This window comes from Phyllostomus discolor, chromosome 10, assembly GCF_004126475.2.
Source record: "Phyllostomus discolor isolate MPI-MPIP mPhyDis1 chromosome 10, mPhyDis1.pri.v3, whole genome shotgun sequence".
Classification (NCBI taxonomy): domain Eukaryota; kingdom Metazoa; phylum Chordata; class Mammalia; order Chiroptera; family Phyllostomidae; genus Phyllostomus; species Phyllostomus discolor.
The window spans coordinates 69522577-69549643 of NC_040912.2; the positions used below are offsets into that span (position 1 = coordinate 69522577).

Here is a 27067-nt window from a genome sequence, read left to right on the forward strand (position 1 = left end):
CCAGTAGCACTTTGTACATATTTCTATTATGGGACTTGACACAAATTGTAATAATCTATTCAGCTATCAGGCTGTAAGTATAGAAAGTGTGTGTGTGTGTGTGTCCTTTATATCCATGCCCTTGCCCAATTATCCATCATTCCAGTAAACATAAAGAGAGCAAATGACTGAATGAATAGATTCCGAATGATGATGTAGTGATTGAAGACCGTAAGGGTAGGTTCTCCTGTGAGCAAATTGGGTGAGGAGGGCAAAATAAGGGACTTTGTATCTGCTGAAATTACAGAGACAGAGAAAGACCAAAAGAGGTAGAAGACATAGAGCAGAAAGAGAAAGAAAAACATGTAAAATTATTTTAAGAAGAAATGTATTAATACATGAGTTTCTGTGGTCATAGGATAGTTCACCATTTAATGTGTGACCAACTAGTAATTTTCACTTTCTTAAAGGTTATGTGATTCAAACTGCTCAAAGGTTACTAGTAAAACAATTCACATTTATGTGGCTTAATCCAATGCAAATATATTTCAAAGAGGAGAAACAAAAAAGCAAACCACAAGCTTGCTTCTTGAATCTGATCGGTGGCAGCAGTTCCTTCATCTAGCATATCAAATACTGAGACTTTTCTGAGCTATTTCTTAATCTGAGAAATATATTTTATGCTAACCTCTAAAGGTGAATTTATCGCACATATTCATTCATTCATGAGCACTGAGCAAATAGCTGCCATGTGTCAGACTTGTGCACAGAGATGAAAAATGCAGTCCTCACCCATGAGGAAACTGCAGGCAGTAGAAAAGTCAGGTTAAGTCAAATGAAAAAACTGCCCGGCACATAGTGAGCAAAGCTGCATGACCAGGGTTGACCACACTGCAGTAGAACATCACAGGTGCTGTGACAGAGGTAAACACAGGGCTATGGGAGCTCAGAGGAGGGGACACTCACATAGATGTGGGGAGGGGACTCAAAGAGAAGGAGTTAAGATCCCAAGCTGAGTCTGCAAGAACAATGAGTTGACAGGCAGGTACAGGAGAGTAACCAAGTGTGTCCCTGTCACACTGGGATGATAGTGTCTCATCTCTAATACTGGAAAGAATAGCCAGGCTGTGAAAGCATTGCTGACATTGGTCAGGATGGTGGCCCTCATGGGTCTGAACACCGTGACACATTTCATCCTTCAGGGTTCAGGGTTCTATGGCTCTCAGCCATACACTCGAGTGCTTGGTTCAATTCTTAAATATCTTAAAAATCCTCTGTTTCTAGCTGAAAGATTTTAGAGACTATAGATAAAGCTAGCATAACATCCTAATTCCTGCAGACCTGCAGTAGTAACCCCAAAAGTTCCTACTTATATTCTTAGAAAAAAACTGAAGAAACAACTGAGAAATGTGCCCGAGCTGGGGCTGGTTTGGCTTCAGTTCAGACTAGATTTCCTGTTGTGCCTAAAGGCGTGTGGAGCACCACACTTGCTCAGTTGAATCCTGGACATTGTGGACCTCACATTCACAACAGGACATACCTGCCCTCCAGGGGCTTAAAATCTATTTCAGGAGATAAGCAATATACACAGAAAATATACCTAGAAATGCTGGCCATAAATGCTAAGTGCCAGCAAATGAAACAGGAGCTCTAAAGAGTAAGAAACATAGTGGTTGTCATCTCTTTAAGAATAAATAGGTGTCTGACATAGAGAAACAGACAAACCAGAAGCCAGTCTTCCTGTGCTGGCACCGTGGAAATGACCTTGGGTCTTACATTAACTTTCTCAGTTACTCTCTTTCACACACATGTGCATAACACCGCCAGTACTGCCTGACTCCTGGTGCCCACCTCACCCAGGGAAGGGGCAGGAAACGTCCTGTATGACGGAGTTGTGCTTTGAAATAACATGGTATGGAAAGCCTCACAGGCGTGGGGCAGTTTGTCCCTAAAAGCTTCCCGAAGAGCCAACCCTGCCCAAACTTCGATTTCATACTTCTGAGCTCCTAAATGATGAGAAAATACTTTTTGGTTCTTTTAAGCCACTCAGTTTGTATTAATTTGCTATAAACACTCTGGGAGACTCTTTCACCGATTGTCTTCATCTGATCACACTTGTAACTTCTCTTTTGTGATTAATAAATGTGTAGTTGACATTTGTACTTATACATCTGGAATCTACACCTCATTTTGTGTTAAAAAGATGTTGTTTTGAGAAATGTGATGCTGAATACATCTACAGCTTTAGGGACAGAAGCAGAGGGCAAAGCTGATGGCACATTTTAACCCACTGATCTCAGGGGTTAAAAAACTACATTTTTACCTACAAAGAAGATGCACTTTTTCATTCTCACTGGAATGAAAACCTAAGTGGTTGGAGATGCTATGACCATCCTGCCACTGTGGGAGCCTGGGATTGCAGCCACTGTTTGAAGGAAGAGCTGAGAAATGAAGAGGGTCCAAGTCCCAGTGAGGTCACTTGACCCCCTCCCCCAAGCTCATTACACGGAAGCTGGTCCTCTGCCTGTCCCCACAGCTCATGAGTCAAGAATTCCCTTTTGCTCAAGTCATTTTGAGTTGTCTCCTAATGTTTCCCAATCAAGAGTCCTGAGGAAACAGACTCCAACCTGGACTATCATATTCATTAATTATTTATTTACTTTTTAGGGAGAGAGGAAATGGGGGAGAGAGAAACATCAATGTGAGAGAAACAAGGATCAATCACCTCCTGTACGCACCCTGACCAAGACCGGAGATGGGAGCCGCAACCTAGGAATGTGCCCAAATCAGGAATCAAACCCGCAAATTTCTGGTGCATTGAGGTAAGGGAGCTGGGAGTATAGAGGGGATAGGGTGGGGGCAGGTGACAAGGACACTCTAACCAACTGAGCCACCAGGCCAGGGCCTAATTGTTTTAAACTGAGAAAAATAATCACTTACACCAAAACAGGCCACATGTTTCATCTAAAATACAGCCACTTACCTTATATCTCAGTGTCCCCCGCAACAAAGTGTGAGCAGACTGAATGCCATAAACCTCAGCATATTTTGTACTGTCTCTGTTGGGATAGCCTTCCAAATTTAATCCAGGGTAATAATCCATGGGAGTGACCGCATCAAGAAAGGAGACGCCCCCGGCAACGTTCACCACCTGAGGAACATTGAAAAGGCACACGGGGGTTACAATGCTGTATTCCCCTTAGGTTTCTCTGTTATTTGCATAATAAAGAAATCCAACTTTCAAAAGAAAGCAATAAAGGATTTGGAAAAAATTTTTTTTACTGAAACTACTAATCAATATTCCATACTCAAGCTTTTCCACTAGTATAATTCACAAGGCTATCATGCTCCCAAGCTTTATGTTATTTTTTTAATTTTTATTAAATTTGAGGTAACAATTGGTAAATAACAGTATATAAATTTCAGATTTATAACATTTTATTTCAATATCATGTCCTCCATTGTATGCATACCAGCAAAAGCCTAGTTTTATTCCGCTAGCACATATATTACTCCTTTTATCCAATCCACCCTCACCACAACTACCTTCCCCTCTTCTCTCAAACTTGAAAATCTGACTTAAGCATTTAGTTTTGTACTAAGATCTTGTTTTCTCTATTTTTTCTTGCCCCTGGATAAGATGGAACTGAATTATGTCCCAGTAGAGCTTTAAAAAAAAATCATCTAAAACCAACAAACAATCATTTAAATGACTTCTGTGCTCAAAGAGCAATGGCAATATTCTCACTGCTCTTTTTCTTACTCATACCACCCCCCACCCCCACCCTCCCCACCCTCCCCCACCACTGAGTCCACATCAGGCGCCAGCCTTGCACTTGGATTCTCACAGCTAGCATTTACTGACCAGCTATCTGTGTGCCCAGATCCCACTCATTGCAGAGGGAAAAGAATGATGAATACGATACAGTTCCTGCCTCCATTCACCCCTTTATTCATTGAACAAACATTTCCTGAACATAGGCGCAGTGCCAGGAGCTGTGCTGGCACAGTTATAAGGACCACCCAGCCTAGACTAGTCGACCTACAGTGCACTTTGGGGACAACGAATGGGAGAGGTGACCCCTCACAAGAAAGGCAACCCAGTGAACATACAGTGAAACCAGAAAGTGCTACCCATAATCTTACTGCTGGGAAGAAGTTAAATCCCTGATTCCCAAGCTATTTTGATTTCTCATTAATCCTCTTACCCACATCCCTCCCCTTAGCACACACTCCAAATGCAGTGAAGCATTTGTTAAAACGTTTGGTTAAAGAACTAAGTTTTTGTTTTAGCTGGTGAAGTATATGATCATCCTTGAGATAACGGAAGATGGCGCTGAGATTCCAGGGGAGGGTGTGACTTCTGGTGGAACTGGATTTTGTCCTGCTTGTCCCTCGGGAAACAATCCCTGCTCACCTGTGTACAGCAGCACAGCAACACCCCTCCCCTGGGAGCCATCAATGTGCCTTCAGGTGGATTCCGAGGGATTCACCCTGAGGAATCTCCAGCTAAACCTAAAGGATTTCAGAGTTTATCTGCAGACAGACTCTGCATGTGCCTTGGTATGATTGACAAAATGGAAATGCATGCCTCTCTACAGCTGAAGCCCCAGAAGGAAATGCACTAGGCTGACTGTAGAGGCAGGCCTCACAGGTCTCTCCATTTCAAAGGCTCACTCTGCAGAATGCCCAACACCATCTAAAATTCCAGGAGTGAGAATTTAAAGGAAGGGAGAAATGCTTTTTATTTAGTGTTCCTATGAAACTCGGACTGCACAGTAACCATTTCTGCACTCTTTCTTTAAAACAAATTTCTTCTATCAGGATTACAAATTTTAAAGGAAAAGCAATTACAAAGGTACTTATTAACCTTTAGGGCCTCCACACTTACTCATTTCTATAACCTATGGAAATTTTTTTAAAAACTCAATACAGACCACTATACTCCAGCAGTTAACTAGTCAGAAATAAATCAATCGGTGCCAAAGTCCACTATGAGATCCTTGTGAACAAAACATGGGAATGTAAGCTGAATGGTAATGCTCCTTTAGTGACATTGAAGGCTGCTGAAGCAACTTGACCCAAAAAGCACTGGGTAATCATTACCACTTGATATCAACTCAGAGTTTTATTTCTAGTGGCATAGCATGCACTTCGTTAATAAGCCCTGTCTTGTTTAGTATTTTATTAATGACTTGGATGAAGACGGTAGGGCAGATTTATCTATTTGGCAGAGAATAGACATTTTTTCTGCTTCGGCAATGCTCCCATAGAAGACCGTCTCCCGGCAGAAACAGTAGCTCACTACTCACTGCTCTTGCTATCTGCTCTATGTCCAATTCTCTTTCATTTACACACACGTCTCCCAACCAATGAGGGCTGATGATAAGCTTGATTGTTAAACTAACAAAAAATATAACACAGGAAATTTACAGACAATCATTTACTCACAACCCACTGTGTGTTAGGTGCCTTATAAACCTTACCTTTAACCCACACAATAACCCATTTTTCACAGGTAAAAACTGGGGCTGAGTCACCCAGAGGCACAGAAGAACTCAGGTCCACATGACTCCAATGTCCATGTTATTTTTTCTAAACCATATTTATACCTTTACTCGTGCCTCGCTCTGGATCAATATCTTAAAGGTGGTACTGACTGACAAGCTATAGCATTCTAGATTGTGCCAGTTTTAGGTCTAAGCATTACAGCAAGCATGGTTGCAGGCAATGGAAAGCAGTGGCAACTCTTGTTTTTTTCTTTTTTCTTTTCAAAAACATTTGTTTTAGTTTACATACAACTTTATAACAACACTTACTGAAACTGAATTTCCTACAAAGGAGGGGCTGGGTGTGGCCTTCAAGGTAAACTTGACTTTCAGGCCAACTTGAGGGCTAGAAAACCTATCTCAAAGCTGTGTTTGCAGAGCAAGCACGGTCCTGACTCAGAGTATTTGTTTAGCTGGCAGTAGCTTAAAAGTAAAAGCTGTGACAGAGGTGATGGAGAGGCTCTGCCATGTCATTCCCAGGTGCCACCATTATAGGAAAGTGTCCCATCACTCACAAAGGGGACAGGACTAAGAGAAGACACAGTCCCTGTCTCCAGAGATGTGGAAGGAAATCAAGCATTATTAGAAACAATTAGAAGTTGGAAATAGTAATGGCTGGAAATTATTGCAAGGCGGTAGGGCAGGGAGACATGTCCTAATTCATAGGCCATTGTCTACATCGTTGGAAAAGTTTAAGGCTCCACTTTAAGCAGAAGCCAGAGGACCCCTGACTCCCCTTTATGATTCTGTGAATCAGGTAAGGGCTGCTCCACAGTCACAGGGGGATGGAGGGACCCGAACACAAAGGAGGCTTCTGGGTTGCGAGACAGACAGATGCACTTGAATTACTGAGTGAACAATACAGCATCGGGAAAATTCTTAGACACAGACAAAGTGTGGGAGTTCAGACAAAAGGATAGTGAATCGGGGCAGAAGTGGTCAGGGAAAGCTGCATCCACAAGAGGAAGCTTGAGCAGGAAGTGGAAAATATATCATTTTAGCCGAGAAAAGCAACATGTTTTCTCTCCGTGTCTCCACAGAGGCAGGGCAATGCAAAGAAGCACCTTTTTACAAAAGGAGCTTAGGATGAAAGGGCGAAACTTCAAGAAATACAAATTCTGCTGCCTGAATATAAACTTCTGCTTTCCCTGAGCTCTCCTCACCATCAATATTTTTAGGTCACTGATATTTGCTAGGGACTTGCGACATGCCTGACAATCTGCTGTTAAGCAGACTATAGTCTATGTGACCTCCTGGAGCCCACAGCAGGAACCCTGCAGGACTGGAGTCATGGTGTTAATCTCCAGACATGGATCCCAAAGCTCAGAGAGAGAAACAGACTGCTCTCGTGCTTCCGGCTGGTGAGGGCAGAGCTAGAGAGCAAAGCCAGGCAAATGGACACCGAATCCCTTGTCCTATGGGCTGCACCCTGCTGACCCTCTCACTGTTACCATCTTTATCACTTACATGGCCTCTTGAAAATAAGCATTTTGCCAAAATGAAGCAAAACTTTTTCCTGCATTGGCATGTTAGGCCAATGTCTTTTCCAGGACAGCAGAGGTAAAAGGGACATCAGGAGACAGGCTGTGGCAGATAAAAGATGTGTGCTTTTTAGCAAAAGATGTGGGTAGAACATCAGACTGGGTTTCTTGCCCAAACCTTCATGATTCACAGAACTAGGGAACTAGAGGAATATTGGTGCTCACATTACACATCAGGAGACTGACACCCAGAGGACCTTAACAATTGTCTGGCCTTTGGTGACATTGTCTGGGATGCCACCTCTTGGACTAGAACTCAGGGGTCCCATTTCATATCCCGAAACATGTTGAGAGTATCTTCCCAGCAACAAATTTAAACGTCTTGTCTGTTTAGGAGGGTCTTAAGTGAAACTGTGGTCCTCTGGTCACTAAGTCAGTTCTCAGATTCAGCAGCACGTTAGAATCACTTCAGGAGTTTTTAAGGCTCCCACAACTCAGGTGAATCAGAGGCTCTGTGAGCAGGGCCCAGACACTGGGATTTTGTAAACATCTCTGGTGATTCCAATGAGCAGAAAGGCTGTGAGCCACGCTCTCCACCATAGGCTCAGAAGACCACAGCTAGTAACAACATCCACCTCATTTCTGAAGAAACTTTCACTGTTCCCTTTTGTATATGAAATATATTTAGATTCACAGATACAGTGAGAGTTTATAATACTCCTGTCAGAATAATGCTTTTAAGACACACATGTGATCACATAACTCATCTCTCCCTGCAGGGCCAGGACTAGGGAGAGATGACAGAGGGAGGTCATTTCATCACAAAATGTAAAGAGAATCCTTCAGTCTAGTCACATTCTTTCCGAAGTCTGAGGCTCTCCTTAGGCTAAGAAAATAAACCACAAGGCAGTCTGATGTGATGTGGACACTGGCTGTTTCATTTGCAACCTCTCTAACTGTGGGCTGTAAGCTAAGCTTCTTATGCCTGTTTTCTGCCTTATAAACCTGACAGGCTTGTTGTAAGAATCAAATGAAGGCACCGCTTAGCACAGTCAGGAGGGGCAGCCCACCTGCCAGGCTGGCAGCTTCTTATCCTTCAAGGTCAAGCACATTGTCTTTTCTCTGTTGATTTTCTTCTCTGCACCTTCGTGCCAAGGTCAAATCAACTGTCCTCTCATCTGCTGTGTGTAGCACTTCAGCACACCTTGGAACTGCCCTACGGGATAGTAGCTGTCATTCCAGCGTCTGTCTCTCCTGCCATGAGGCGAGTGGTAAAAGGGGAAAGAAGGAATTTGATTTGTTAGACTTGGGTTTGAACCCCAGCTGAATGATCTTAACATTTGCTTTATTAATCCATAGTTTCCTTATTTTATATTCCATCATTTTATAATGATGAAAATAGCACTAAACTCAGAGAATGCTTACATTCTGGTGCACAGCAGCTGGGGAAATAAAAGATCCTTTCCCTGACCCACAAAACCCTCCATTCCCAGAGTCACCCCCATTCCAGCTGCAAATTCTCTGAGGTCAGGAACTTCCTGCAGGAGTCAACCTTTGGAGACTTGCCCCAAGGCCAGCACACAGTAGGGACTCAGAAATTGCTTGCCACAAGATGACCAGTATTTACACATGCAGAGAAGTTGAGAACTGAGTTTTCCAAATGCGGAAACAACTTACAAGAAGAGGAAAAATGAGCACAGGCCGTGCTGGGAATGGTGAGGTGACCAAATGGAACAGAAAATGCACACTGGGAATCATCAAAAGAATGAGGGTGGAGCATAGGCAGTGTAGCCAGTCCTAGAGGACCACAGTACTGTATCAGGTGGTTACTGAAGATTTGCATCTAGAACTTTGATGGGAATGCCTCACCTTTCCATTGAGCAGGTAGGTGGCAGGCTGCATTATGTTCATCAGAACTCCCACTGGACTCCAGCTGAACTTGTATCTCAAAGGGTTGTCTGAATGTTCAGGGGCTGGGAGCCCACCACAGTAGGAAATGTAAGATTCAATCTGTAAAATAAACAATCAATAAATTAGGGAGGGTTAACAATAAATTAGGGAGAACAATGTATCTAAGTAATTAATTGAGTGTAATGATAGGCATGGGGTAAACTTGCAACAGTTTTTCCTTTCTAAGACTTCCCAAAATATGTCCTTAAAGACAAACACCATATGATTAAACCACAGTTATATTTTTTTTACTTTTTTTTTTAAGATTTTATTTATTTATTTTTAGAGAGGGAAGGGAGGGAGATAGAGAGAGAGAGAAACATCAATGTGCGGTTGCTGGGGGTTATGGCCTGCAACCCAGGAATGTGCCCTGACTGGGAATCGAACCTGCGACACTGTGGTTCGCAGCCCGAGCTCAATCCACTGAGCTACGCCAGCCAGGGCAAACCACAGTTATATTTTGTGTAAACTAATTTTTAAAAAGCCTTTTAGAGATTGCTATTACCATTTCATTCAGTTAGAAAGTGTAACTATTAATTCAGTTCTGACTTATCAGTTCCTCCTAAATTTTGCATTCAAATTGTATGTTGGATTATAATTTTATTACATATATTATAATATGCAATTTATATAAATTCATCAATACATGACATATAGTTAATATCTAATTACAATTCATTCAAATCTATATTTCATTATATATATTACATGCACAAAACCTAAACCATTTAATCTGATTCCTCACATTTACTGTTCAAAAGTTCCTTCTCATGTATAAAAACATTCCATGTACCAACAGATAAATGATATTGTAAAGAACTTTTTCCACTTTTACAAGTCAGATCTTATTACAGAATATTTAAGGCACTCAAAAGTCCTTTAGTCAACCAAAACATTACAGTAGCATCTATGTCTATAAAAATTTACTGCTAAGACTTGGACATGGTTTTACCACACAGAAATTTCTGCTCAAAAGTATGAGCTAGATTACAGCAACACATTTAGTCAAAATTATACAAAGTTTATTTCTGAGCATGGTAACCTGGACCTTTGAATGTTTTGCTAAGGGAAACTTTGCGTGTCCCTGGGGCTCACCGTGGCTCCCACTTCTTTGGCTCTATCTATTGTTTCCATTGCCAGCATATGATCAAGACCCGGGTCCAGTCCCAGTTCACCGATGACAGTGATGCCAGCATCTTCCACACTACAACAGGTGAAAAGAGGAGGAAGGAAAAGGTGTACGTAAAGTAAAAATAATGCCATGGAGCTTCCTAGTTGAAAATGACTGCAACTTACCTCTTTTCTAATTCCTTTAGCGCCGGTGTGATGTAGCTCGCTGTGACCATGTTAACTTTGCTTGTGATGCATGCTTTTGCCACAAGAGGATGCAATACATAAGGCAGCAAGCTTTAAAACAGAGAGAGAAGCTAATCAGAAACCTTGTCCAACCCTGCTTTCTAATGTATCTTGAACTGCACTAAGGCTGAGACATTGCCCTGATTAATTTATTCTCTCAGAGATAATCATCTCAGATGAGGCTCCTTGAGGACTATGGGATAATTGCACCCTGTAATCATATTTAAAACTCTCCACAATACAACCTTCACCTAGCCTTTCCATTTTTATCCCTTGATATCCTCCATAAACCATATGTGGGAAGCACAGAAGCCAGTCTAACTCTGTTCCCAGCCTTTACTTTACCACCTCTGAACCGTTACTATCCCTGTGAATTCCACAGGGAATGCTCCCTCCACCTTCCCACCCCTACCCAGGTCACACCCTCCTTAAAAAAATGTCTGAACAGTTATCTCCTCTAAGAAGCTCTCCCAGATTTACCCAAAGGCAGACTTTCTTCCACCTTCAGGTATCCAGCTATTTCTTTACATTTCATGATATCTATTCCATCCATTCTTATATTTCTATGATTTCCTGTATTGAAAATTGTACTGCAACAACAATTAAAATAAAAAATATATATATATATTTTAAAAATCTTTTAGGCTCTTCTTCCTTCTAAGATCAATAGAATAAATGTTGCTTAATAAATTTATTACTATCCAGAATAAAACTTAGTACATGTTTTGCCATTATCAATAAGAAAGCTCTTGACCTCTGCTTTCTGGCTTTTTTAATCTAAAAAGATTGTTACTAAATATGGTAACTGTTTAAAAGCCAATGAACAAAATACTTGCAAAATTTTTGTTAAAAAAACTATTAAAAGAAAATATACAAATGACATCATCTTCAAGGTTAAGTGGAGATTTTTTGTCACTTTCCCAACATTGAAAACTTGCATGCTAACATGTTATCTAGATCTAATATATTTTTTAATTTGGCATTAATTGCACAAACCTAATAATACACTGAAATGTAGAATGATAGGATTTTGATTAATGGTGCTTTAAAGGAAAGTGATTAGAACCATAACTCACTGTGCTTGTGATATAGTGACTAGCCAAGGGGCTGTGGCTCTTGAATTCAGTTGGCACCAACCCAATTAATACAAATACAAATACTTACAAATGCCTCTTGTGAAAACATACACAAAATACAAATGTAATTTTCAAACTCAATTAATATTTACATTAAATCATCAAAAATTAAAATTGAAAAATTCAAACTATGAGCATTTGACATATTATTATATTACTTTTTGTAAGACATATTTCTTACTCATTTAACTTTGGCAGTCCTAATCACTATGCTTATATCAAAACACTCTTTCCCCAGCTTAAAAAAATATTTAAGAAAAACTACAGGATAACAATGCTTAACAGCATTTTCACTATTCAGCAAAAAATCTCAACTGAGAAAAATTAAATATAAAAGAGATTTTGCTAATGCTAACTTATGAAAGGTCACCCATTTGCTAAATTTGAAAATTTTAACTTATTAATAGATTATTGTCTTTATTATCTTTCATATTTTGCTTCAAATTTAGGTCCAAATGTATTTTGAATGTTGCTTTTTATCAAAAAAACAATGTTACACTTAGGTCCCTATGTATAAGCAAATTCTCTTTGTTTTATCCAGAGGCTAGAACATTCAGCTTTGAATCATACTTATATTCATAATCATATTAGTGGCAAACAAGGTCTATTGGTCATTAGTAAATTTTTGCTGAATAAAAATGAATGTACATTGACTTCCAGCCAAGATGGAGGTATAGGTAGACACACTGTGCCTCCTCGCACAACCAAATTAAGGACAACAAAAATTTAGAAACAAACAAAAAACAACCAGAACTGACAGAAAATTGAACTGTATGGAGGTCTGACAACTGAGGAGTTAGACACATTCAACCAGTCCGGTAGAAGGGGTGGAGATGGGCAGCCAGGCAGAGTCAGGCAGAGAGGGGTCACAGCAAAAAAAAACAAAAACAAAAACAAAAAACAAGCGGTGGCGTGTAGACCCCAGTGCACAAGACAGCAGCTGATGGACCCCGGGCGCGCAGGTGGTGGCAGGCAGACCCAGTGAGGCATGCAGGGCAGCTAGCTGACCAAGCAGTCCCACATTTGTGTCCCACATTCGTGTGCAGACAAACCAGGTGAAGTTGGGGAGCAAGACAGATCAAGCAGCCCAGGACCCCAGTGCAAGGAAATAAAGCCTCAGAACACAGACTTAAAACACCTGTGGGGATTGAAGCAGCGGGAGGAACTCCCAGCCTTACAGGAGAGTTCCTTGGAGAGACCCACAGGGTCCTAGAATGTACACAAGCCCACCCACATGGGAATCAGCACCAGAAAGGCCCAGTTGGCTTCGGGGAAATGGCGGAAGGGACTCAAATCTGGCAGAGAGTGAAGCAAGTGCCATTGTTCCCTCTCCAACCCTACCCCCACAGACAGCATCACAACTCAGTGACTGGGCTGACCCACCACAGTGAACACCTAAGGCTTTGCCCCTCATACGTAACAGGCATGACAAGACAAGAAAAAAAGGACATCTTGAAACGTTCCAACATCCGAATAATAAGGGTACCAGAAGGGGAAGAGGAAGAGCTCAAAGAGAAGAACAGATCAAAGCGCCAAAGCAAATACTTTTAAGCAATGAAGAGATAGCCAACCTATCAGATGCACAGTTCAAAGCACTGGTGATCAAGATGCTCATAGAATTGGTTTAATTTGGTCACAAATTAGATGAAAAAATGAAGGCTACACTAAGTGAAATGAAGGAAAATGCACAGGGAACCAATAGTGATGGGAAGAAAACTGGGACTCAAATCAATGGAGTGGACCAGAAAGAAGAAAGAAACCAAAGAGAAAAGAATGAAAAAACAAGAGTTGAAACAAATGAGGAGAGGTGTAGGAACCTCCAGGACATCTTGAAACGTTCCAACAACCAAATAATAGGGGTACCAGAAGGGGAAGAGGAAGAGCAACAAGTGGAAAACTTATTTGAACAAATAATAAAGGAGAACTTCCCCATTCTGGCAAAGGAAATAGGCTTCCAGGAAGTCCAGGGAGCTCAGAGAGCCCCAAAGGAGTTGGACCCAAGGAAACACATACCAAGGCACATCATAATTACATTAGCCAAGATTAAAATGAAGGAGAGAATTCTATAAGCAGCAAGAGATAAGGACTCCTACAAAGGAGTTCCCATCAGACTGTCAGCTGATTTCTCAAAAGAGACCTTACAGGTAAGAAGGGGCTGGAAAGAAGTATTTGAAGTCATGAAAGGCAAGGACCTACATCCCAGATTGCTCTATCCAGCAAAGCTTTCATTTAGAATGGAAGGGCAGATAAAGTGCTTCTCAGATAAGGTCAAGTTAAAGGAGTATATCATCACCCAACCCTTGTTATATGAAATGTTAGAGGGACTTATCTAAGAAAAAGAATACAAAAAAAACATGTATAGTAAAATGATAGAAAACTCACAATTATTAACAACCACACCTAAAGTAAAACCAAAAACAAACTAAGCAAACAACTAGAACAGGAGCAGAACCACAGAAATGGAGATCACATGGAGGGTTAGCAACAGAAGAGTGGGAGGAGAGAGGGGGGGAAAGGTACAGAGAATAAGTAGCATAAATGGTAGGTAGAAAATAGGGGGGAGGCAAGAATAGTACGGGAAATGTAGAAGCTAAAAAACTTATGACACATGGACATGAACTAAAGGTGGGGAATGTGGGTGGGAGGGGGTGTGCAGGGTAGAAGGTAATGAAGCGGGGAATGGGACAACTGTAATAGTATAATCAATAAAATAATAAAAATTAGTGTACATTAAATTTGTGTAAATTGAATAATGTTTAAGTGACCAAAATGAGCTTATGTTTAAATAAATCCAGAGACAACACAAAAGTTCCCTCTTAGAATTACCTTTCATTGTATCTGTTCTCCAAGCCTGTTTTTCTTAAGATATCTTAGAACTTCCTCCAAGGATACCATTTAAATCTTATCTAACTTTTGTAAAGATATCATTTAAATCTTATCTATGAATTGATATAACTCTGAATGAGCAGGTAACCTTCTTTCTTTTACTATTACCATATTTTTTGAACTATAATACGCACTTTTTCCCATCCCCAAATTTGGGAGGAATAATGGTTGTTAATGCTGCTGTTGAGTTCTGTCTACATTTACATTGGTGAAATATTATGTTATTTATGTTATTAAATATTTTACCACTTTTTTTGCTTCAAAATTTTTTTTCCTATTTTCCTCCTCTAAAACCTAGGTGCATAATATGGTCCAAAAAATACAGTATATTCTAAGAATAAATTACTATTCTCATCACTTTGTTATTTCAAAATCAAGTTTAATTATAGAGTGAACTTCATGTAGCTCTATATTTAGAAGTTATCTCTAAAATTTTTGGCAGTAATATGCACAGCAATTCAAGATCTGTTCCTATTGAAAGAGTTATAAAGCTAAAGAATTCACACAATTTCATTAAACTTTATAAATCCAAAGGATAAAATAGCTACCAAAATATATGTCACAAGATACATGGGTATCTTATGACACAGCAATTCTACTTTTAGGAAGATACCCAACAGAAATGTGTATATATGATACGTAAAAGGCAAATAATAAAATATTCACAGCAGCATGATTTATAATAGCCAAATCCAGACAAACCTAAATACCTATCAACAGTCAAATGGATAATAATATATTCACATATGAAATATTACACAGCAATGAGAATGATTAACTACAATTGCAGACAACATAACTCTCAAAATCACAACATTAAATGAAAGAAGGCAGCCACAAATGAGAACATATGAAATAATTCTAACTGTAAATTTGAAAACTAGCAAACATGAATATGTTAAAAGCCAGGATAGCACTTAACCTTGGGGGACACAGCTAGTAACAGGGAGCACCAAGAGGGATTCTGGGGTACGTACTCTGTTTCTGGATGTGAATAATGGTTGTATGGTATGTTCACTGTGTGAAAAATCATTGAACTATACATTTATGGTTTGTGCACTTTTCTCAATACATAATTAAAACTAAAGTTTACTAGAGAAGGAAGAGAGGAAAACAGAAGGGGGGAAATAAGGAAATAAAAATAACAATATCAACAAAATATACAGCCATCATGTCTTGCTAAATACTAACCTGATGACAAGATTCTGGGTTGCCACCAAGGAGCCCAACTTCTCTTCTTGTTTACTAATGTCCAGGACAACAGGATTAATATTATATTTCTTGCCTAACTGTTCAATTTGATTCTTTAGGTCAGAGCCTATTTCAAGAATAGAGAAGCCCATATTTTAGATTTCCTTCTCCTAGTCAGAAAGCAAGACACTTTAACATCTCCAAAATAAATTTCACAGTTTAAAAAACACAGTCATTTAAAATTCACAGAGTAAACATATGAAATTAGTTCTCCTTCTTCAAAAATTAGGGCTCCTTTACCTACGGTTATTTCTATATCACGGTCTCGTGACAGGTATTCCAAAACAGGCTCAGAGACATAACCAGTTCCAAGGACCAAGACCTTTTTCTTGGTGGCCATTGATAGCGACTGAGAATATTCTCTATGAAAAAGAATAAAAAGGCAGGTGGGGAGGAATCATTTAACCAAAAACAATTTAAATAACAGAATCCTACTGTCCCCAAGCCAAACTAAAACTTCATGAAAAATCATAAAGCAATGATCTTTTCCACATTATTCATAATAAGAGCCTCAATGAGAATTCCCTGTACTGGCATTTTTTATTATGTTAGATTCTGTACAGTGGACAATGGACCCTGACATCTCTGAGGCAGGTGTCCACAGACTGTCGTGGATTTGACTAGTGAGGTGCAGATGCTGGTCCACTGATTGTCTTATTCACCACTCAGTAACTTGGTCTCATACTGCCTCCTTCCAGAGGACATGATTCAAAATTGTACGAGGGGCTTTACTTCAGAAACTGTATCATTCTGCACAACAATCTGACATACAGTCTGAGATTATCATTACTCACATTAGACATTTGTTTGGTCATTTATATTTTGGATTACTTGAGGACAGTTGAACCATAACTTTGAAATCACAAATGTCTAGGGTCACATATAGAAATCTGAGACAAGTTACCAGGCAGGAATTTAATTCTTGACATGTTTATGCTGTTAAGAATTTATACCTTTCTGACAGAGAACTCTGTCTTTGCAACAAATTATTACCTCCAAGATAGTGACTGAGTCTTACTCATCTTTATAAACCCATTAATGCTCAGTCTATTTTGTCTATAATATAGAAAGTATTCATTAAATGCATTTTGAATCAAGTTCCCAGGTATCAATGCAAAACCATGGAAACAGCCTGGTGCCAGGGACTTAAGCATCAGGCCCTGTTGTTGGGATCTTTTAGACCAGAGCATTTCTCAAACTTTAACCTTTTTATTAATTATAAGTAAACAAAAATATCTATAAGTATAAAATGTCCCTGTTGTAGCCCTGGCCGGGTGGCTCAGCTGATTGAAGCATCATCCCCTACACTAAAATGTCCTGAGCTCGATTCCTGGTCAGGGCACAAACCTAGGTTGCAGGTTCTATCCCTGGTCAGGGTGTGTGCAGTAGGCAACCAATCATGTTTCTCTTTCACACTGATACTTCTCTTTCCCTTCCTTCCTCTCTCTGAATCAATAATAAAAATAACCTAAGGTGGGGATTTAAAAAATAAATAAATATTCCTGTTCCTCTTTACCCCCAACATTTATATTACTGATGAAGTGAGGTCACCTTTAACTTTCACCCCCATCCCATTCCACCTAGCAAAAAAAAAACAAAACCAAAAAACAAAAGCAAAAACAAAATGAAACAAAAAAAAGAAACAAAAATAACCCCCACTATAATTTGGTTATAGTATGTCCTTCTTAATAACACTTTCTATAGATATATAATTAAAACATATTATTTTGATATCTAAATATATTGTTCAAAATATATTTTTTAAAAAAATTACACCTAGATTCTAATATGGCCCATCTCATCATCACCTAAAACCACCCCAGGTTAATCATCACTGTGCTAAGTGACACAGAGAATATAAGAATAAGGCAGGGTGCAGCATAACAAATTTCCTTTCAAAAATGCAATCTTTGTATCACTGTCTTGGCACAAGATTTTGCTAGGGAAGAAGGGCAGGAAATCCTAGTAGTTGGAGCCAAGTAGACTTGCTGGTTCATAAAACATGGTACGTGAGAGTGAAGATGTTATTGTCTAACCGGTCATGTTAGATATGCCACTAGGATTAGCCTAAGAGATCATCACATCAGGTAATGACGTCAAAAGATACAGAGTGCTCTGAAAAACAAATACATGTCATATTTCCCCAATAATTAACTCTTCTAAAAAGTTATACAGCTAGTTGCTTTTTAAAAAAAAAAGAAAGAAAGAAAACAAATTCTACACTTTTGCTGTCTTCTGCCCAAACATTTCATCAATACATAAAAAGTAACCAACAGCAAACTAATACATATGGAAAAACATAACAGTAGTGTACTTGATCTCTGCAGATCTCTTCATCTACTTCTTACAGGGACAACAACTGAGAAAGAAGTCTGTTTGCTTGTTGGGTGCTTGTTAGTTTTCCCACTCTGGTTTCTCCTGAGAACTCAGTGCATGGGTTATTTTGTTAGATAGGAATAGACGCCTGGAGCAGATATAAACACAAATCAAATGTAATCAGCTGAAGTGGACTGAAACACTCCAAAGAAATGTCAATGTTTTCAAACTTTGAGCACAAAATCAATTAAGAAAACAAGGACCTTAGCTTAGTGCCTTTCTGTGGGAACTATTCTCTTGGGTAGATTTCCCATGAAACTTTTTGACACCTTCCTCCTAATAAGAATCTCCAGGGAAAAGTGACCTCTAATCATTTCCTTTCTTCCCTTAATCTCTAACCAAGAGCTCACTTTCCTAAATATCACACGAAATAAAAGAGAGTCCAAAACCTCAACTAAAAACCAGCCTGAAAGCACCACAGAAAGGGTTATCGTGCTCATTTCCTTTGACAAAGTAACAGAGGCAGGGCAAAATGCAAAGTGCTGGAGAGAGAGGCGCCCCAAAGGACAGCCTTTTGGACTTGTGTTGGTTTACACACAAGCCTACGCAGGGTATTAGAAAGCCCAAATAATGCTGCCATACAGTTCAGGGGGAAATAATTCACACTGGTTCCAGCTAATCACTTACTTTGGATTTCCTATATTTATAGGCATTTTCAAAATTTACATCTTGTATAAACTTAGTTTCATGAACTCACATTGAAATATAAAAAAATACTCATCAGATCCAAGATAAGAACAATGCTTACCTGCTCTCTCGGAGTTTCTGGATATATTTAAACTTATCAGGCAATGTACCGTTGGATGTAATCACTGCCTAAATGTATATGACACAAGACATTTCTTTAATATCCACATTTTAGTCCCACAAACATGGGCTCATGACTGATAGAGAAGAGACAGATAAAGATGGGGAGAGAGAAGGAAAAGGGAGAGAGGGGAGAGAGAATTGTAGTGAAAAAAAATACACTTATAGAGAAAAGTAATTTCATAACTTACATCTCGTACCACGGGAGAAAAATTCTGACTTTCAAGAGGTTGTGTTGCATCTGATAATATCTGCAGGGAAAATAAGATCGGTAAGAGACAAATGACATTGCAAAGAAGGCTTCTTGGTGTTTTTATTCATATTAAAATATTAGTCAAAAGAGAAAAGAACTTAGAAAAGTTTCTGAAAATCCATAAATAATTGTAAATAAAAGTCTTCTACAAGCAATGAAGTCTGCCCTGAAGGACAGACTGTTTCAAAACAAGTTCCAACTTTAAAAGTAAAATTTGATTACAGTCATGATTACAGTCATGAAATCAAATTTTGCTTGCTGGAAACATAAAAAAATTTACTCTTCCTCACCAGTTCAATGTGTCATACTGTGCATGATGTCAAATATCACCACAAGCTTTATAGCTACAGTGCTCATTCTTAGGGCCTTTTATCCCATTCCAAGGGTTTGTGCTATTCTTTTATAAGTAGAGAATGGGCCCATAATGGGGGTAGAGCAGGGGTCAGAGAAAAAAACCCCCCAAACCTCCAAAGCCATGGCTTGAGGGGTGGGGGAAGCAGGGCACCACTTGGAAGATTTTGCATATCTGTGGCAACTTGGCTAGATTCATAGGTATGCTAAATAGCTGTGCCTGTCTTGCTCAAGGATCAGCAAGACCTTAACCCATGATGTAGCCAGGGTGAGGGGGGGCGGGGCTTGCTGTGCCTGCATAAGATCTTAGAATCTGTTCACTCTGTGTCACAGGGCCATACCTGACCAGACTAACAATGGAAACAGAGACCTGGCAGAGGTAAGCCATTGTGGGAGGAGTCGGAAATGGGGTTACTAGGAAGCTCCAGCCGGGATGTAAACCAGGCGTGGCAACCATTCAAGCTCTTGGCCATGTGGGTTGAAAGGGCACAGAAGGACCCCAAACTGGCCCACCATGATGAGGTGTCATGCAGTTTTGGATTAAGAGCTGGAGAAAATGGCAACAAGGCTGATGATGCTGAGGACTATAGAACCTGTCCAGCCAACGACGGACTAGTGGGAGATGCCTGAGATGCTGAACTGAAATGGGGGAATCCTGAGTGGTGAACTTCTGGTTTTTTTCTCCTGAGAGATAGTACTTCTGACTGGCATGTTCTGAAACTGACCTGAGATGGCAAAAGGGAGGCAGGAGTGGGCTTGTGTGTTTGTGGGTGTTTTAAAGGGAGTGGGACTTAATGGCAGAATTCCACCATTGTTCTAAATCTGTATAACTTTTAAATAAATAATTCCTTTCCCTTTCACCAAACTCTGGGATTGCGAGTCTCAGAGGAAGGCAATCAAGCCCACACTTCTGTTTCAGAATTGCATAGGCCAGCATCTGTTACAGGTCTTATAGAGAACAGCCCCCCACAAGGGCACAGTAGGAAATCTCCTGCAGGTCAGTATCAGTTCTGAGTATAGACACATCAGCATTTCAAAAGTGTCAGGGAAAATGACTTCACCAAGTAGATCACAGAAAGTTATTCACACTCTTATCAGTCTTTATCTCTTTGCAAGAATAAGTCAAAGGCAAACAACAAAAACCACATCTCTCATACTAACACCCCAACATCCTCCTCATTTCCCTCTTTTTTTTTTTTATCAAGGTATCCATCTCTTGAATAGACTGCCAGGGGGTAAAGGTCATATAAACCAGTATTGTTGCTTCTAATCGTGGGGGCATTAGGGTCAATAACACAATCAGTCCCCTCCCCCTCTTATCCATAGGTTAAAATCTAGCCACTCACCCTACCAGAGGCTGGCAGGGGAGTATTTATTTACTATATTAAAATAAACAAAAAACTACTTTCACACATCTAAAACACAAGACACCTAGGCTATCTTTCATTTAAATCACAAATCTGATCATTTCTCCTGTGCCTATTTAAAATAACTCAGTATCTTTCTCATGTCTTGAAGATAAAGCCTCTAGCTCCTTGGGTGGCCTACAAGATTCTCTATAGACTGGTTCTGTAATCATGATTTAATGCTACCAATCTAGTGATCAAAATTATGTATTCTGTAACAAATCCTAGGATATAATGAATCCTGTACTTCCACCTCTGGCCAAGTTCTCATTACAGCTGAACAGCCTATTCCGGAGTAAGGAACACTGATGCTGCCAGTAAAACTGCAGGTGTGCGGTTGGCACTCATTGAAAGACAACATTGGAACAGAAAGAATAAGCCTGAGCAAGAACTGCACATCTCCAGAAATTCACAGTTCCCCTTTCCCCATGATATCCCATGTAATCGGGCCAAAATGTCTGAAAGGTTAAAATGGGTTTCAAGGACAGGAGCCTGTGATCTGCTCAGGTCACCAGCAACCTGAATAAACTTCTTTCCTTATTCTCCGTATCTGTGTCATGAGTATTGGCTTTCGTGGTGGCAGGCGGCCAGGCCTGCAGGTCATTTCCCGGCTTTCAGTTCTGCCTCTCCAGCCTCGGCCCTCCCTTGAGCCTCATACCCAACATTTTAGATCTACAAACAGTGTGGAACTACTTATCTGTGTTATGCTTTCATATCCCTCTGGGCTACACCAGGTGGATGCCTCACATTCTGTTCCTCTACCTGGAACTCCCACTCTTTATTCTTCAAGGTACAGCTGAAAAATTGCCACCTTTGTGAAGACTGTATTAAAATCTGCCCTCAAGCACACCTTGAAGGTAGAAACTACACTTGGCATCTTGCCATGTGCCTACTACATTAAATGGTAAACATAGAACTAAATATATTAGTGAATACACGCAATAATTATTGAAAGTTCAGTGGACTTTTTCCAAGAAAACTAAAAAAACTATCATGAATTCCAAAGAAAGGCTCACATAAAAGACAAAAGACTGCTCAGTTTCTACATTGATTTTTATTTTCCTTGCTAGAATTCAGCCAATACAGAAGTACAACCACAGGAGTTCTGAAGCATATGCCACTTTTATGTACAATGCCTTTGGGAGCTCATCACTCTCTCCTAAATTAATTGCTAGCTATTTATTCTGGTGTTGAGACCCTTTCCGATATGGGACCAACATACATTTGTTTCATCGAAATCCCTAGACTAAATTAATTCCCACCTTCACTCTCCCGTCTCCATTACAGTGTGCCTCTTATTCCCATGCAAATGAATAGATCCTATACATCTATGTAAACCCAGCTCAAATGTCACCTCTTTCATAAAACCTTTCCTAATGTTACCCAAAGGCCAGAGCCTCTCCCTACACAACCTCATTAGCATCTTTCTAATGGACGTCACATTCCACCTCACTTGCATACTTGTCTCAGCCTCTGCCTGGACCTCATGCTTCTTATGAGTCAAAAGCTGTGTTTTCATTTTTGCCACCCGTGTGTGTGTCTTGTTCCAATAGAAAATGAATATCAACTCCAACTAAAACTAATATTCTATGTTATTATAAAATAATAGTGCATGCCTTGCAATGCTATAGAAGCTATATGGACCTTAAGTCAAAAGGAAAATCTAGAGAAAACAGGATAGTGCATGTATTTTTAAGTATAGCTCCCATGTAGTCATCAGAAGAGATCAGAGACAATATATTAATTTTTTAGTAGTAAGCAGACATATATATCAAGACTACAAAACAGACATTCATCAACTTTCATAAACGTTCAGTGCTTAAAGATTCTGTAGAGATGAATGCCCCTGAGGCAATCCCACTAAGGTGCTTAGAGGGCTACAGTGAGGTTAATATAAGTAAAAATGGTATGACAGTTTAGAGGAGTGGGCTTACTCATCAGACATCTAAGCAACACCACATGCCCCAATGCTAACCAACACTTCACATCCTGATATCCTTCACCTTGCTGCACTGCATAGAAGTCTATCAGCTATCTATCTACATAGGCACAAACACATCATATTTTTAATGTATATTTCCATCTAGCAATGGTTAATTTGCTCTTTTCAGACCAATCCTTTCAACAGGTAAAACAGGAAAAGCCTGTTTTCAGGTTCAAAGGACAGGAAAGACTTGCTGCGCCATCATTCTGGAGAAGGTTACCCAGAGAGGCAAGTCCTCACTGTGAAGGTGTTTATCCCATTAGGCACCGTTCCTAGGTGCAGTTGTCCATGCAGGTGCAGTGACTGGGATGTCAAAAAGTTGAGCAGAAAGCAGCAGAGATACTGAGAAAATGAGGAGAGTTTGTCAACTAAACAAAAACAAAAATTGGAATTTAAGTTCTGCTGAAGGGGACCCTAATAAATGCCAGATTTTCATTTCAGCTACTGAAAGACTACATTTTAAAATAAATGGTAAACTGAAAACTATCAATTCTCCAAAGGAGGAAAGGCTTTTCTCTTAGGCTATTCAATTCCTGCCAAAAACAAAGGAAATCTTCTCTGGAGAAAATTGCCACAACATCCAGAACCTCGATTCACCTCTAAAATTTTATATACACAGTATCCAGCATTCAATCAAAAATAAATGGGAACATTAACTAATAAGAATTGACTGAAAACCAAGACAAGAGTAAAACAGAACATAGATCCAAAAAGTTTACTGGAATTATCAGAAGTGAGTTTGAATACTAATTAATATGTTGGAAAAATAAAATTCCCCCCCTAAAGCAAAACTAATCCATAGTTAGAAGTCAAGATAGCAGGCACCTATAGGAAGGGAAGTAGAGATAGTGCTAGGAGAGACACAAGGGAGTCTCTGTGTTGTTAACACTGCTCTATTTTTCACTTATTCAGCGTTCACTTGGCATCTTTGTGATAATTTATCGAGCTGTACACTTATGGGTCACTTATCTGTGACACTTTAATATTTTGTAGTATTATATACTGTGAAAATTATATTGTGTTCTTTAATAAAAATTTTATTTAAGAAATGTCCTTATTCCTATTTGGTTGCTTAAGCTAACCCTCAGTCACACCCTCCTGAGAAGTCATTGACCCAGCTTGCATTTCTCCTGACAGCTACATGAGGTCAAGTGCACTGCATGACTGGCAATGTTGATCAAGGATGAATAGTAATGAAAAGCTGTGTTCTAAAGTCCAAAACAAATAAACTTATAACTGAAGTCAGAGCAGCCAAACAAAAACACTTGTCAAGAAATTTACAGTCAAACTCAACCACAAAGCAAATCAATATTCACCATTTTCCATAACCTGGCCTAATAAGGTAAGAATTGCGCAGAAAGACATAATCTTAATATTTAAAACAGTGAACTAAAACCAAAGGCTCAAGTTGATTGAATCAATGTGTTATGCTGGAGTCAAGTTGATTGAATCAATGTGTTATGATGGGGGGTACGTATGGACATTAGGTTCCATCCTTCCAACAGATAATAAACTCTAGACAAAATACAAACAAAACTATCTACATGGGGGCTTCAGAGAATGAAGAAAAGCAGGCAATTATGGGAAAAGTGTCAAAACTTAGAAGAAATAATTAACACAGTGGTTGATTTTCCCATTCTTTTGGCATTGCCCTGAGGATGAGGATGGACCGTGTGGTAGGAGGAGGGAAAAAAACATGCAGCAAACTTGATGACTTTCTGATCAAAGGAAACAGGAATGGAATCTAGAGCAACCACAGGCTCTGGAGTGTGAGGGGGAAATGCCTGAAAGGACAGGTTCAGAAAAAAAAAGGGAAGTCCAGCTTCCATGTAAACTCTTTTCCAAGTCTCGATGACCCCAGAACTGAGCATGTGCATGTCAGACTATAATACCCAGGAGCCCAGGTAAAGATGAAAGAGCTGAACTTTTGTTGGTACTACCCCTAACTCAGGTGAGACAGACTTTTTACTTTAAGTCTAACAAAGTTCATTGCCTGCTAGATCCTAGAAATCAATACTTTTCAGAGAAATATAATAACCCAGAATCTCCACAACTATCCACATCATCCAAAATCAATTGAAAGATCATTCAGTATAAGAAAACTAGAAAACGATAACCTGACCCATTCTTAAAAGAAAAGTTTGACCCAAAGTTGATTCAGAATTTTGGAAATGTAAACAAAGAGTGTAAAGTAGCTTGTATTAAATATCCAGGTGACAAAGGAAAGTCACTCAAAACAAATTTAAAAATAGAAATTCTCAACAGAAAAAGAGAAAAAAAAGAACCAGATGGAAAATTTAGAACTGAAAAGAGAATATCTGAAACTTTTAAATTTGCTCATCGTGCTAAAGGAAGTTACCAGGTCTGCAGGGAATGATGCTAGAGGAAAGTGAATGAAGATCATCGAAAATGGTAAACATCTGGGTAAACTTACTATTTGTTTATATACATACCCTCGAGCCACTGAGACATCTACAATACAGAATGTTAGAGCTGGAGGGACCATTAAGATTTTAAAGAGCAACCACTTCTCGTACAGGTGAAACATCTGAGGCTCAGAGAGTAAGCGTCCTGCTCAAGGCCATAAGGCAAGTTGACGTCTCCAGGAAAGCCTGACATTTGTCACCTGTTTTACATGCTGCCAATTCCAGGAGCATTACAGATCCAACACGGCAGCAGCAACCCTTCTCAGTCTTAACCTCTCCATACCTCAGTTTCCTCATCTGTAAAATGGATTGAATTATGGTACCTACCAGATAGGGCTCTGATGAGTATTTAATAATTAAAATACATTAAGTAATTTAAATACTACCTGGCACACAGTAGATGCAATATAATATCATGCCAATTATAATAGTGCCTGCTGCCTGCATTTTCTCAAGCCTGTTACATCTCCCTCCTGACATATCCCAGGAGGAAAAACAAAGGTTCAAAATGAAATAATATGTGAAAGAAAAGAAAATCACAGGCAAAGTCTCATCTATCCATGTCCCGTAACTACTGTCACACTGTAGCGTGAGAGCTGCAGAGTAAAACCATGGAGGGAAAGAACAACGGCCACTGATTCATACCTTGAGACTCACTGCCAGAGGCAGACAACCGTCAGCAATAGAAATAAACCAGGTTTAGCATGAAGGCTGAAGATAAATACTGGAAGAAAAAACCTTACCTTTGGCAAATAAATGAAATTTAAAAAACACAGTATTTCAGTAGTCAATCACCGATCACAGTGAAAAATATATGACCTCAAGAAAAGCTGTCCTTAACTAAGCATTAGTGACTAAAATCTAATAAAATTTCCTATATTTCTAATTTTTCAAATCTGTTAATCACAGCACATTAAGAATACCTCAATATGAACTGACCTAGAGAAAAGAAAGAATTGAAGACAAAGAGAATCTTATCTTTCATGTCATGAACATTCTTACCAAAATGCGCATAATGAGAAGCAAATGCAAATTGTAATTAAGCATGGAAACAGTTATACAACCATATTCCCCATGAGAGAAGGAAGCAGAATGTATAAAATAATAGTCAGTATTTCATGGAAGGGCTGGTATTTCATTTTACAACAGATTTCTTAATACCAAAGACCAGAACACGGATAAAATTATGCCACAGTTCTGTTGAAAGCCTTGGAGTTGTTGTGAAGCTCCGGGTTTGCTTACCATTTCTTCAACATAAGGATAGAGCATGTCCCCAAAGTACTCTGTAGCTTCAATTGGAAGCTGTGCTGGCAAATTGTCAATGGAACACATCAGAATCCCAGAGCCTTCGACGCTAGAAGAAGCAACATGCTTTATTTGGATGTACAAAATATTACTCATAGCTCTAACTTTTTCGGAGTTCTATTCCATTGTACTTGCTTCTTATCATTTGTAATATTGTAACAAAATAAACAAGAGTTTTCAAACAAAACTTTTTCCTTTTGGGTAACCCATCTCCCATTTTAATATAGAATATATGGATTTAAATGTTCAAATTTGCAGTGGGGCCCTGACCAGTGTGGCTCCATGGATTGGGCATTGTCCCACAGAGTGAAAAGCTGCAAGTTCGATTCCCAGTCAGGGCACATGCCTGGGTTGCAGGTTTGGCCCCCAGTCTACACACATGAGAGAGGCAACTGATCAATGTTTCTCTCTCACATTGGTGTTTCTCTTCCTTCTTTTCTCACCCTACCCCTCTCTCTAAAAATAAACAATCTTTTAAAAAAGAAAATATTTGCATGTCAAGTTTTCTCCCAAATTTTTAAATATGTTTCAGCATATCTCTGAAAATTTGCATAGTTTTCATAATGATGTA

The 27067-nt window shown here is 39.4% G+C and overlaps 1 protein-coding gene across 4 annotated transcripts in view; it reads right to left on the reverse strand.

Moving 5' to 3' along the window:
* AASS (aminoadipate-semialdehyde synthase) overlaps positions 1–27067 on the reverse strand; it is a 66106-nt gene that overhangs the window by 13805 nt on the left and 25234 nt on the right. For all 4 annotated transcript variants that reach the window (XM_028525742.2, XM_036010854.1, XM_028525741.2 and 1 more), the window contains 9 exons: positions 26434–26545; positions 18963–19022; positions 18713–18780; positions 15829–15950; positions 15529–15655; positions 10256–10366; positions 10055–10163; positions 8879–9019; positions 2963–3130 (listed from right to left, as the gene is read on the reverse strand). In XM_028525742.2, coding sequence (XP_028381543.1) covers positions 2963–3130; positions 8879–9019; positions 10055–10163; positions 10256–10366; positions 15529–15655; positions 15829–15950; positions 18713–18780; positions 18963–19022; positions 26434–26545 — 1018 coding nt within the window. The remainder of the gene's footprint in view (positions 1–2962; positions 3131–8878; positions 9020–10054; positions 10164–10255; positions 10367–15528; positions 15656–15828; positions 15951–18712; positions 18781–18962; positions 19023–26433; positions 26546–27067) is intronic.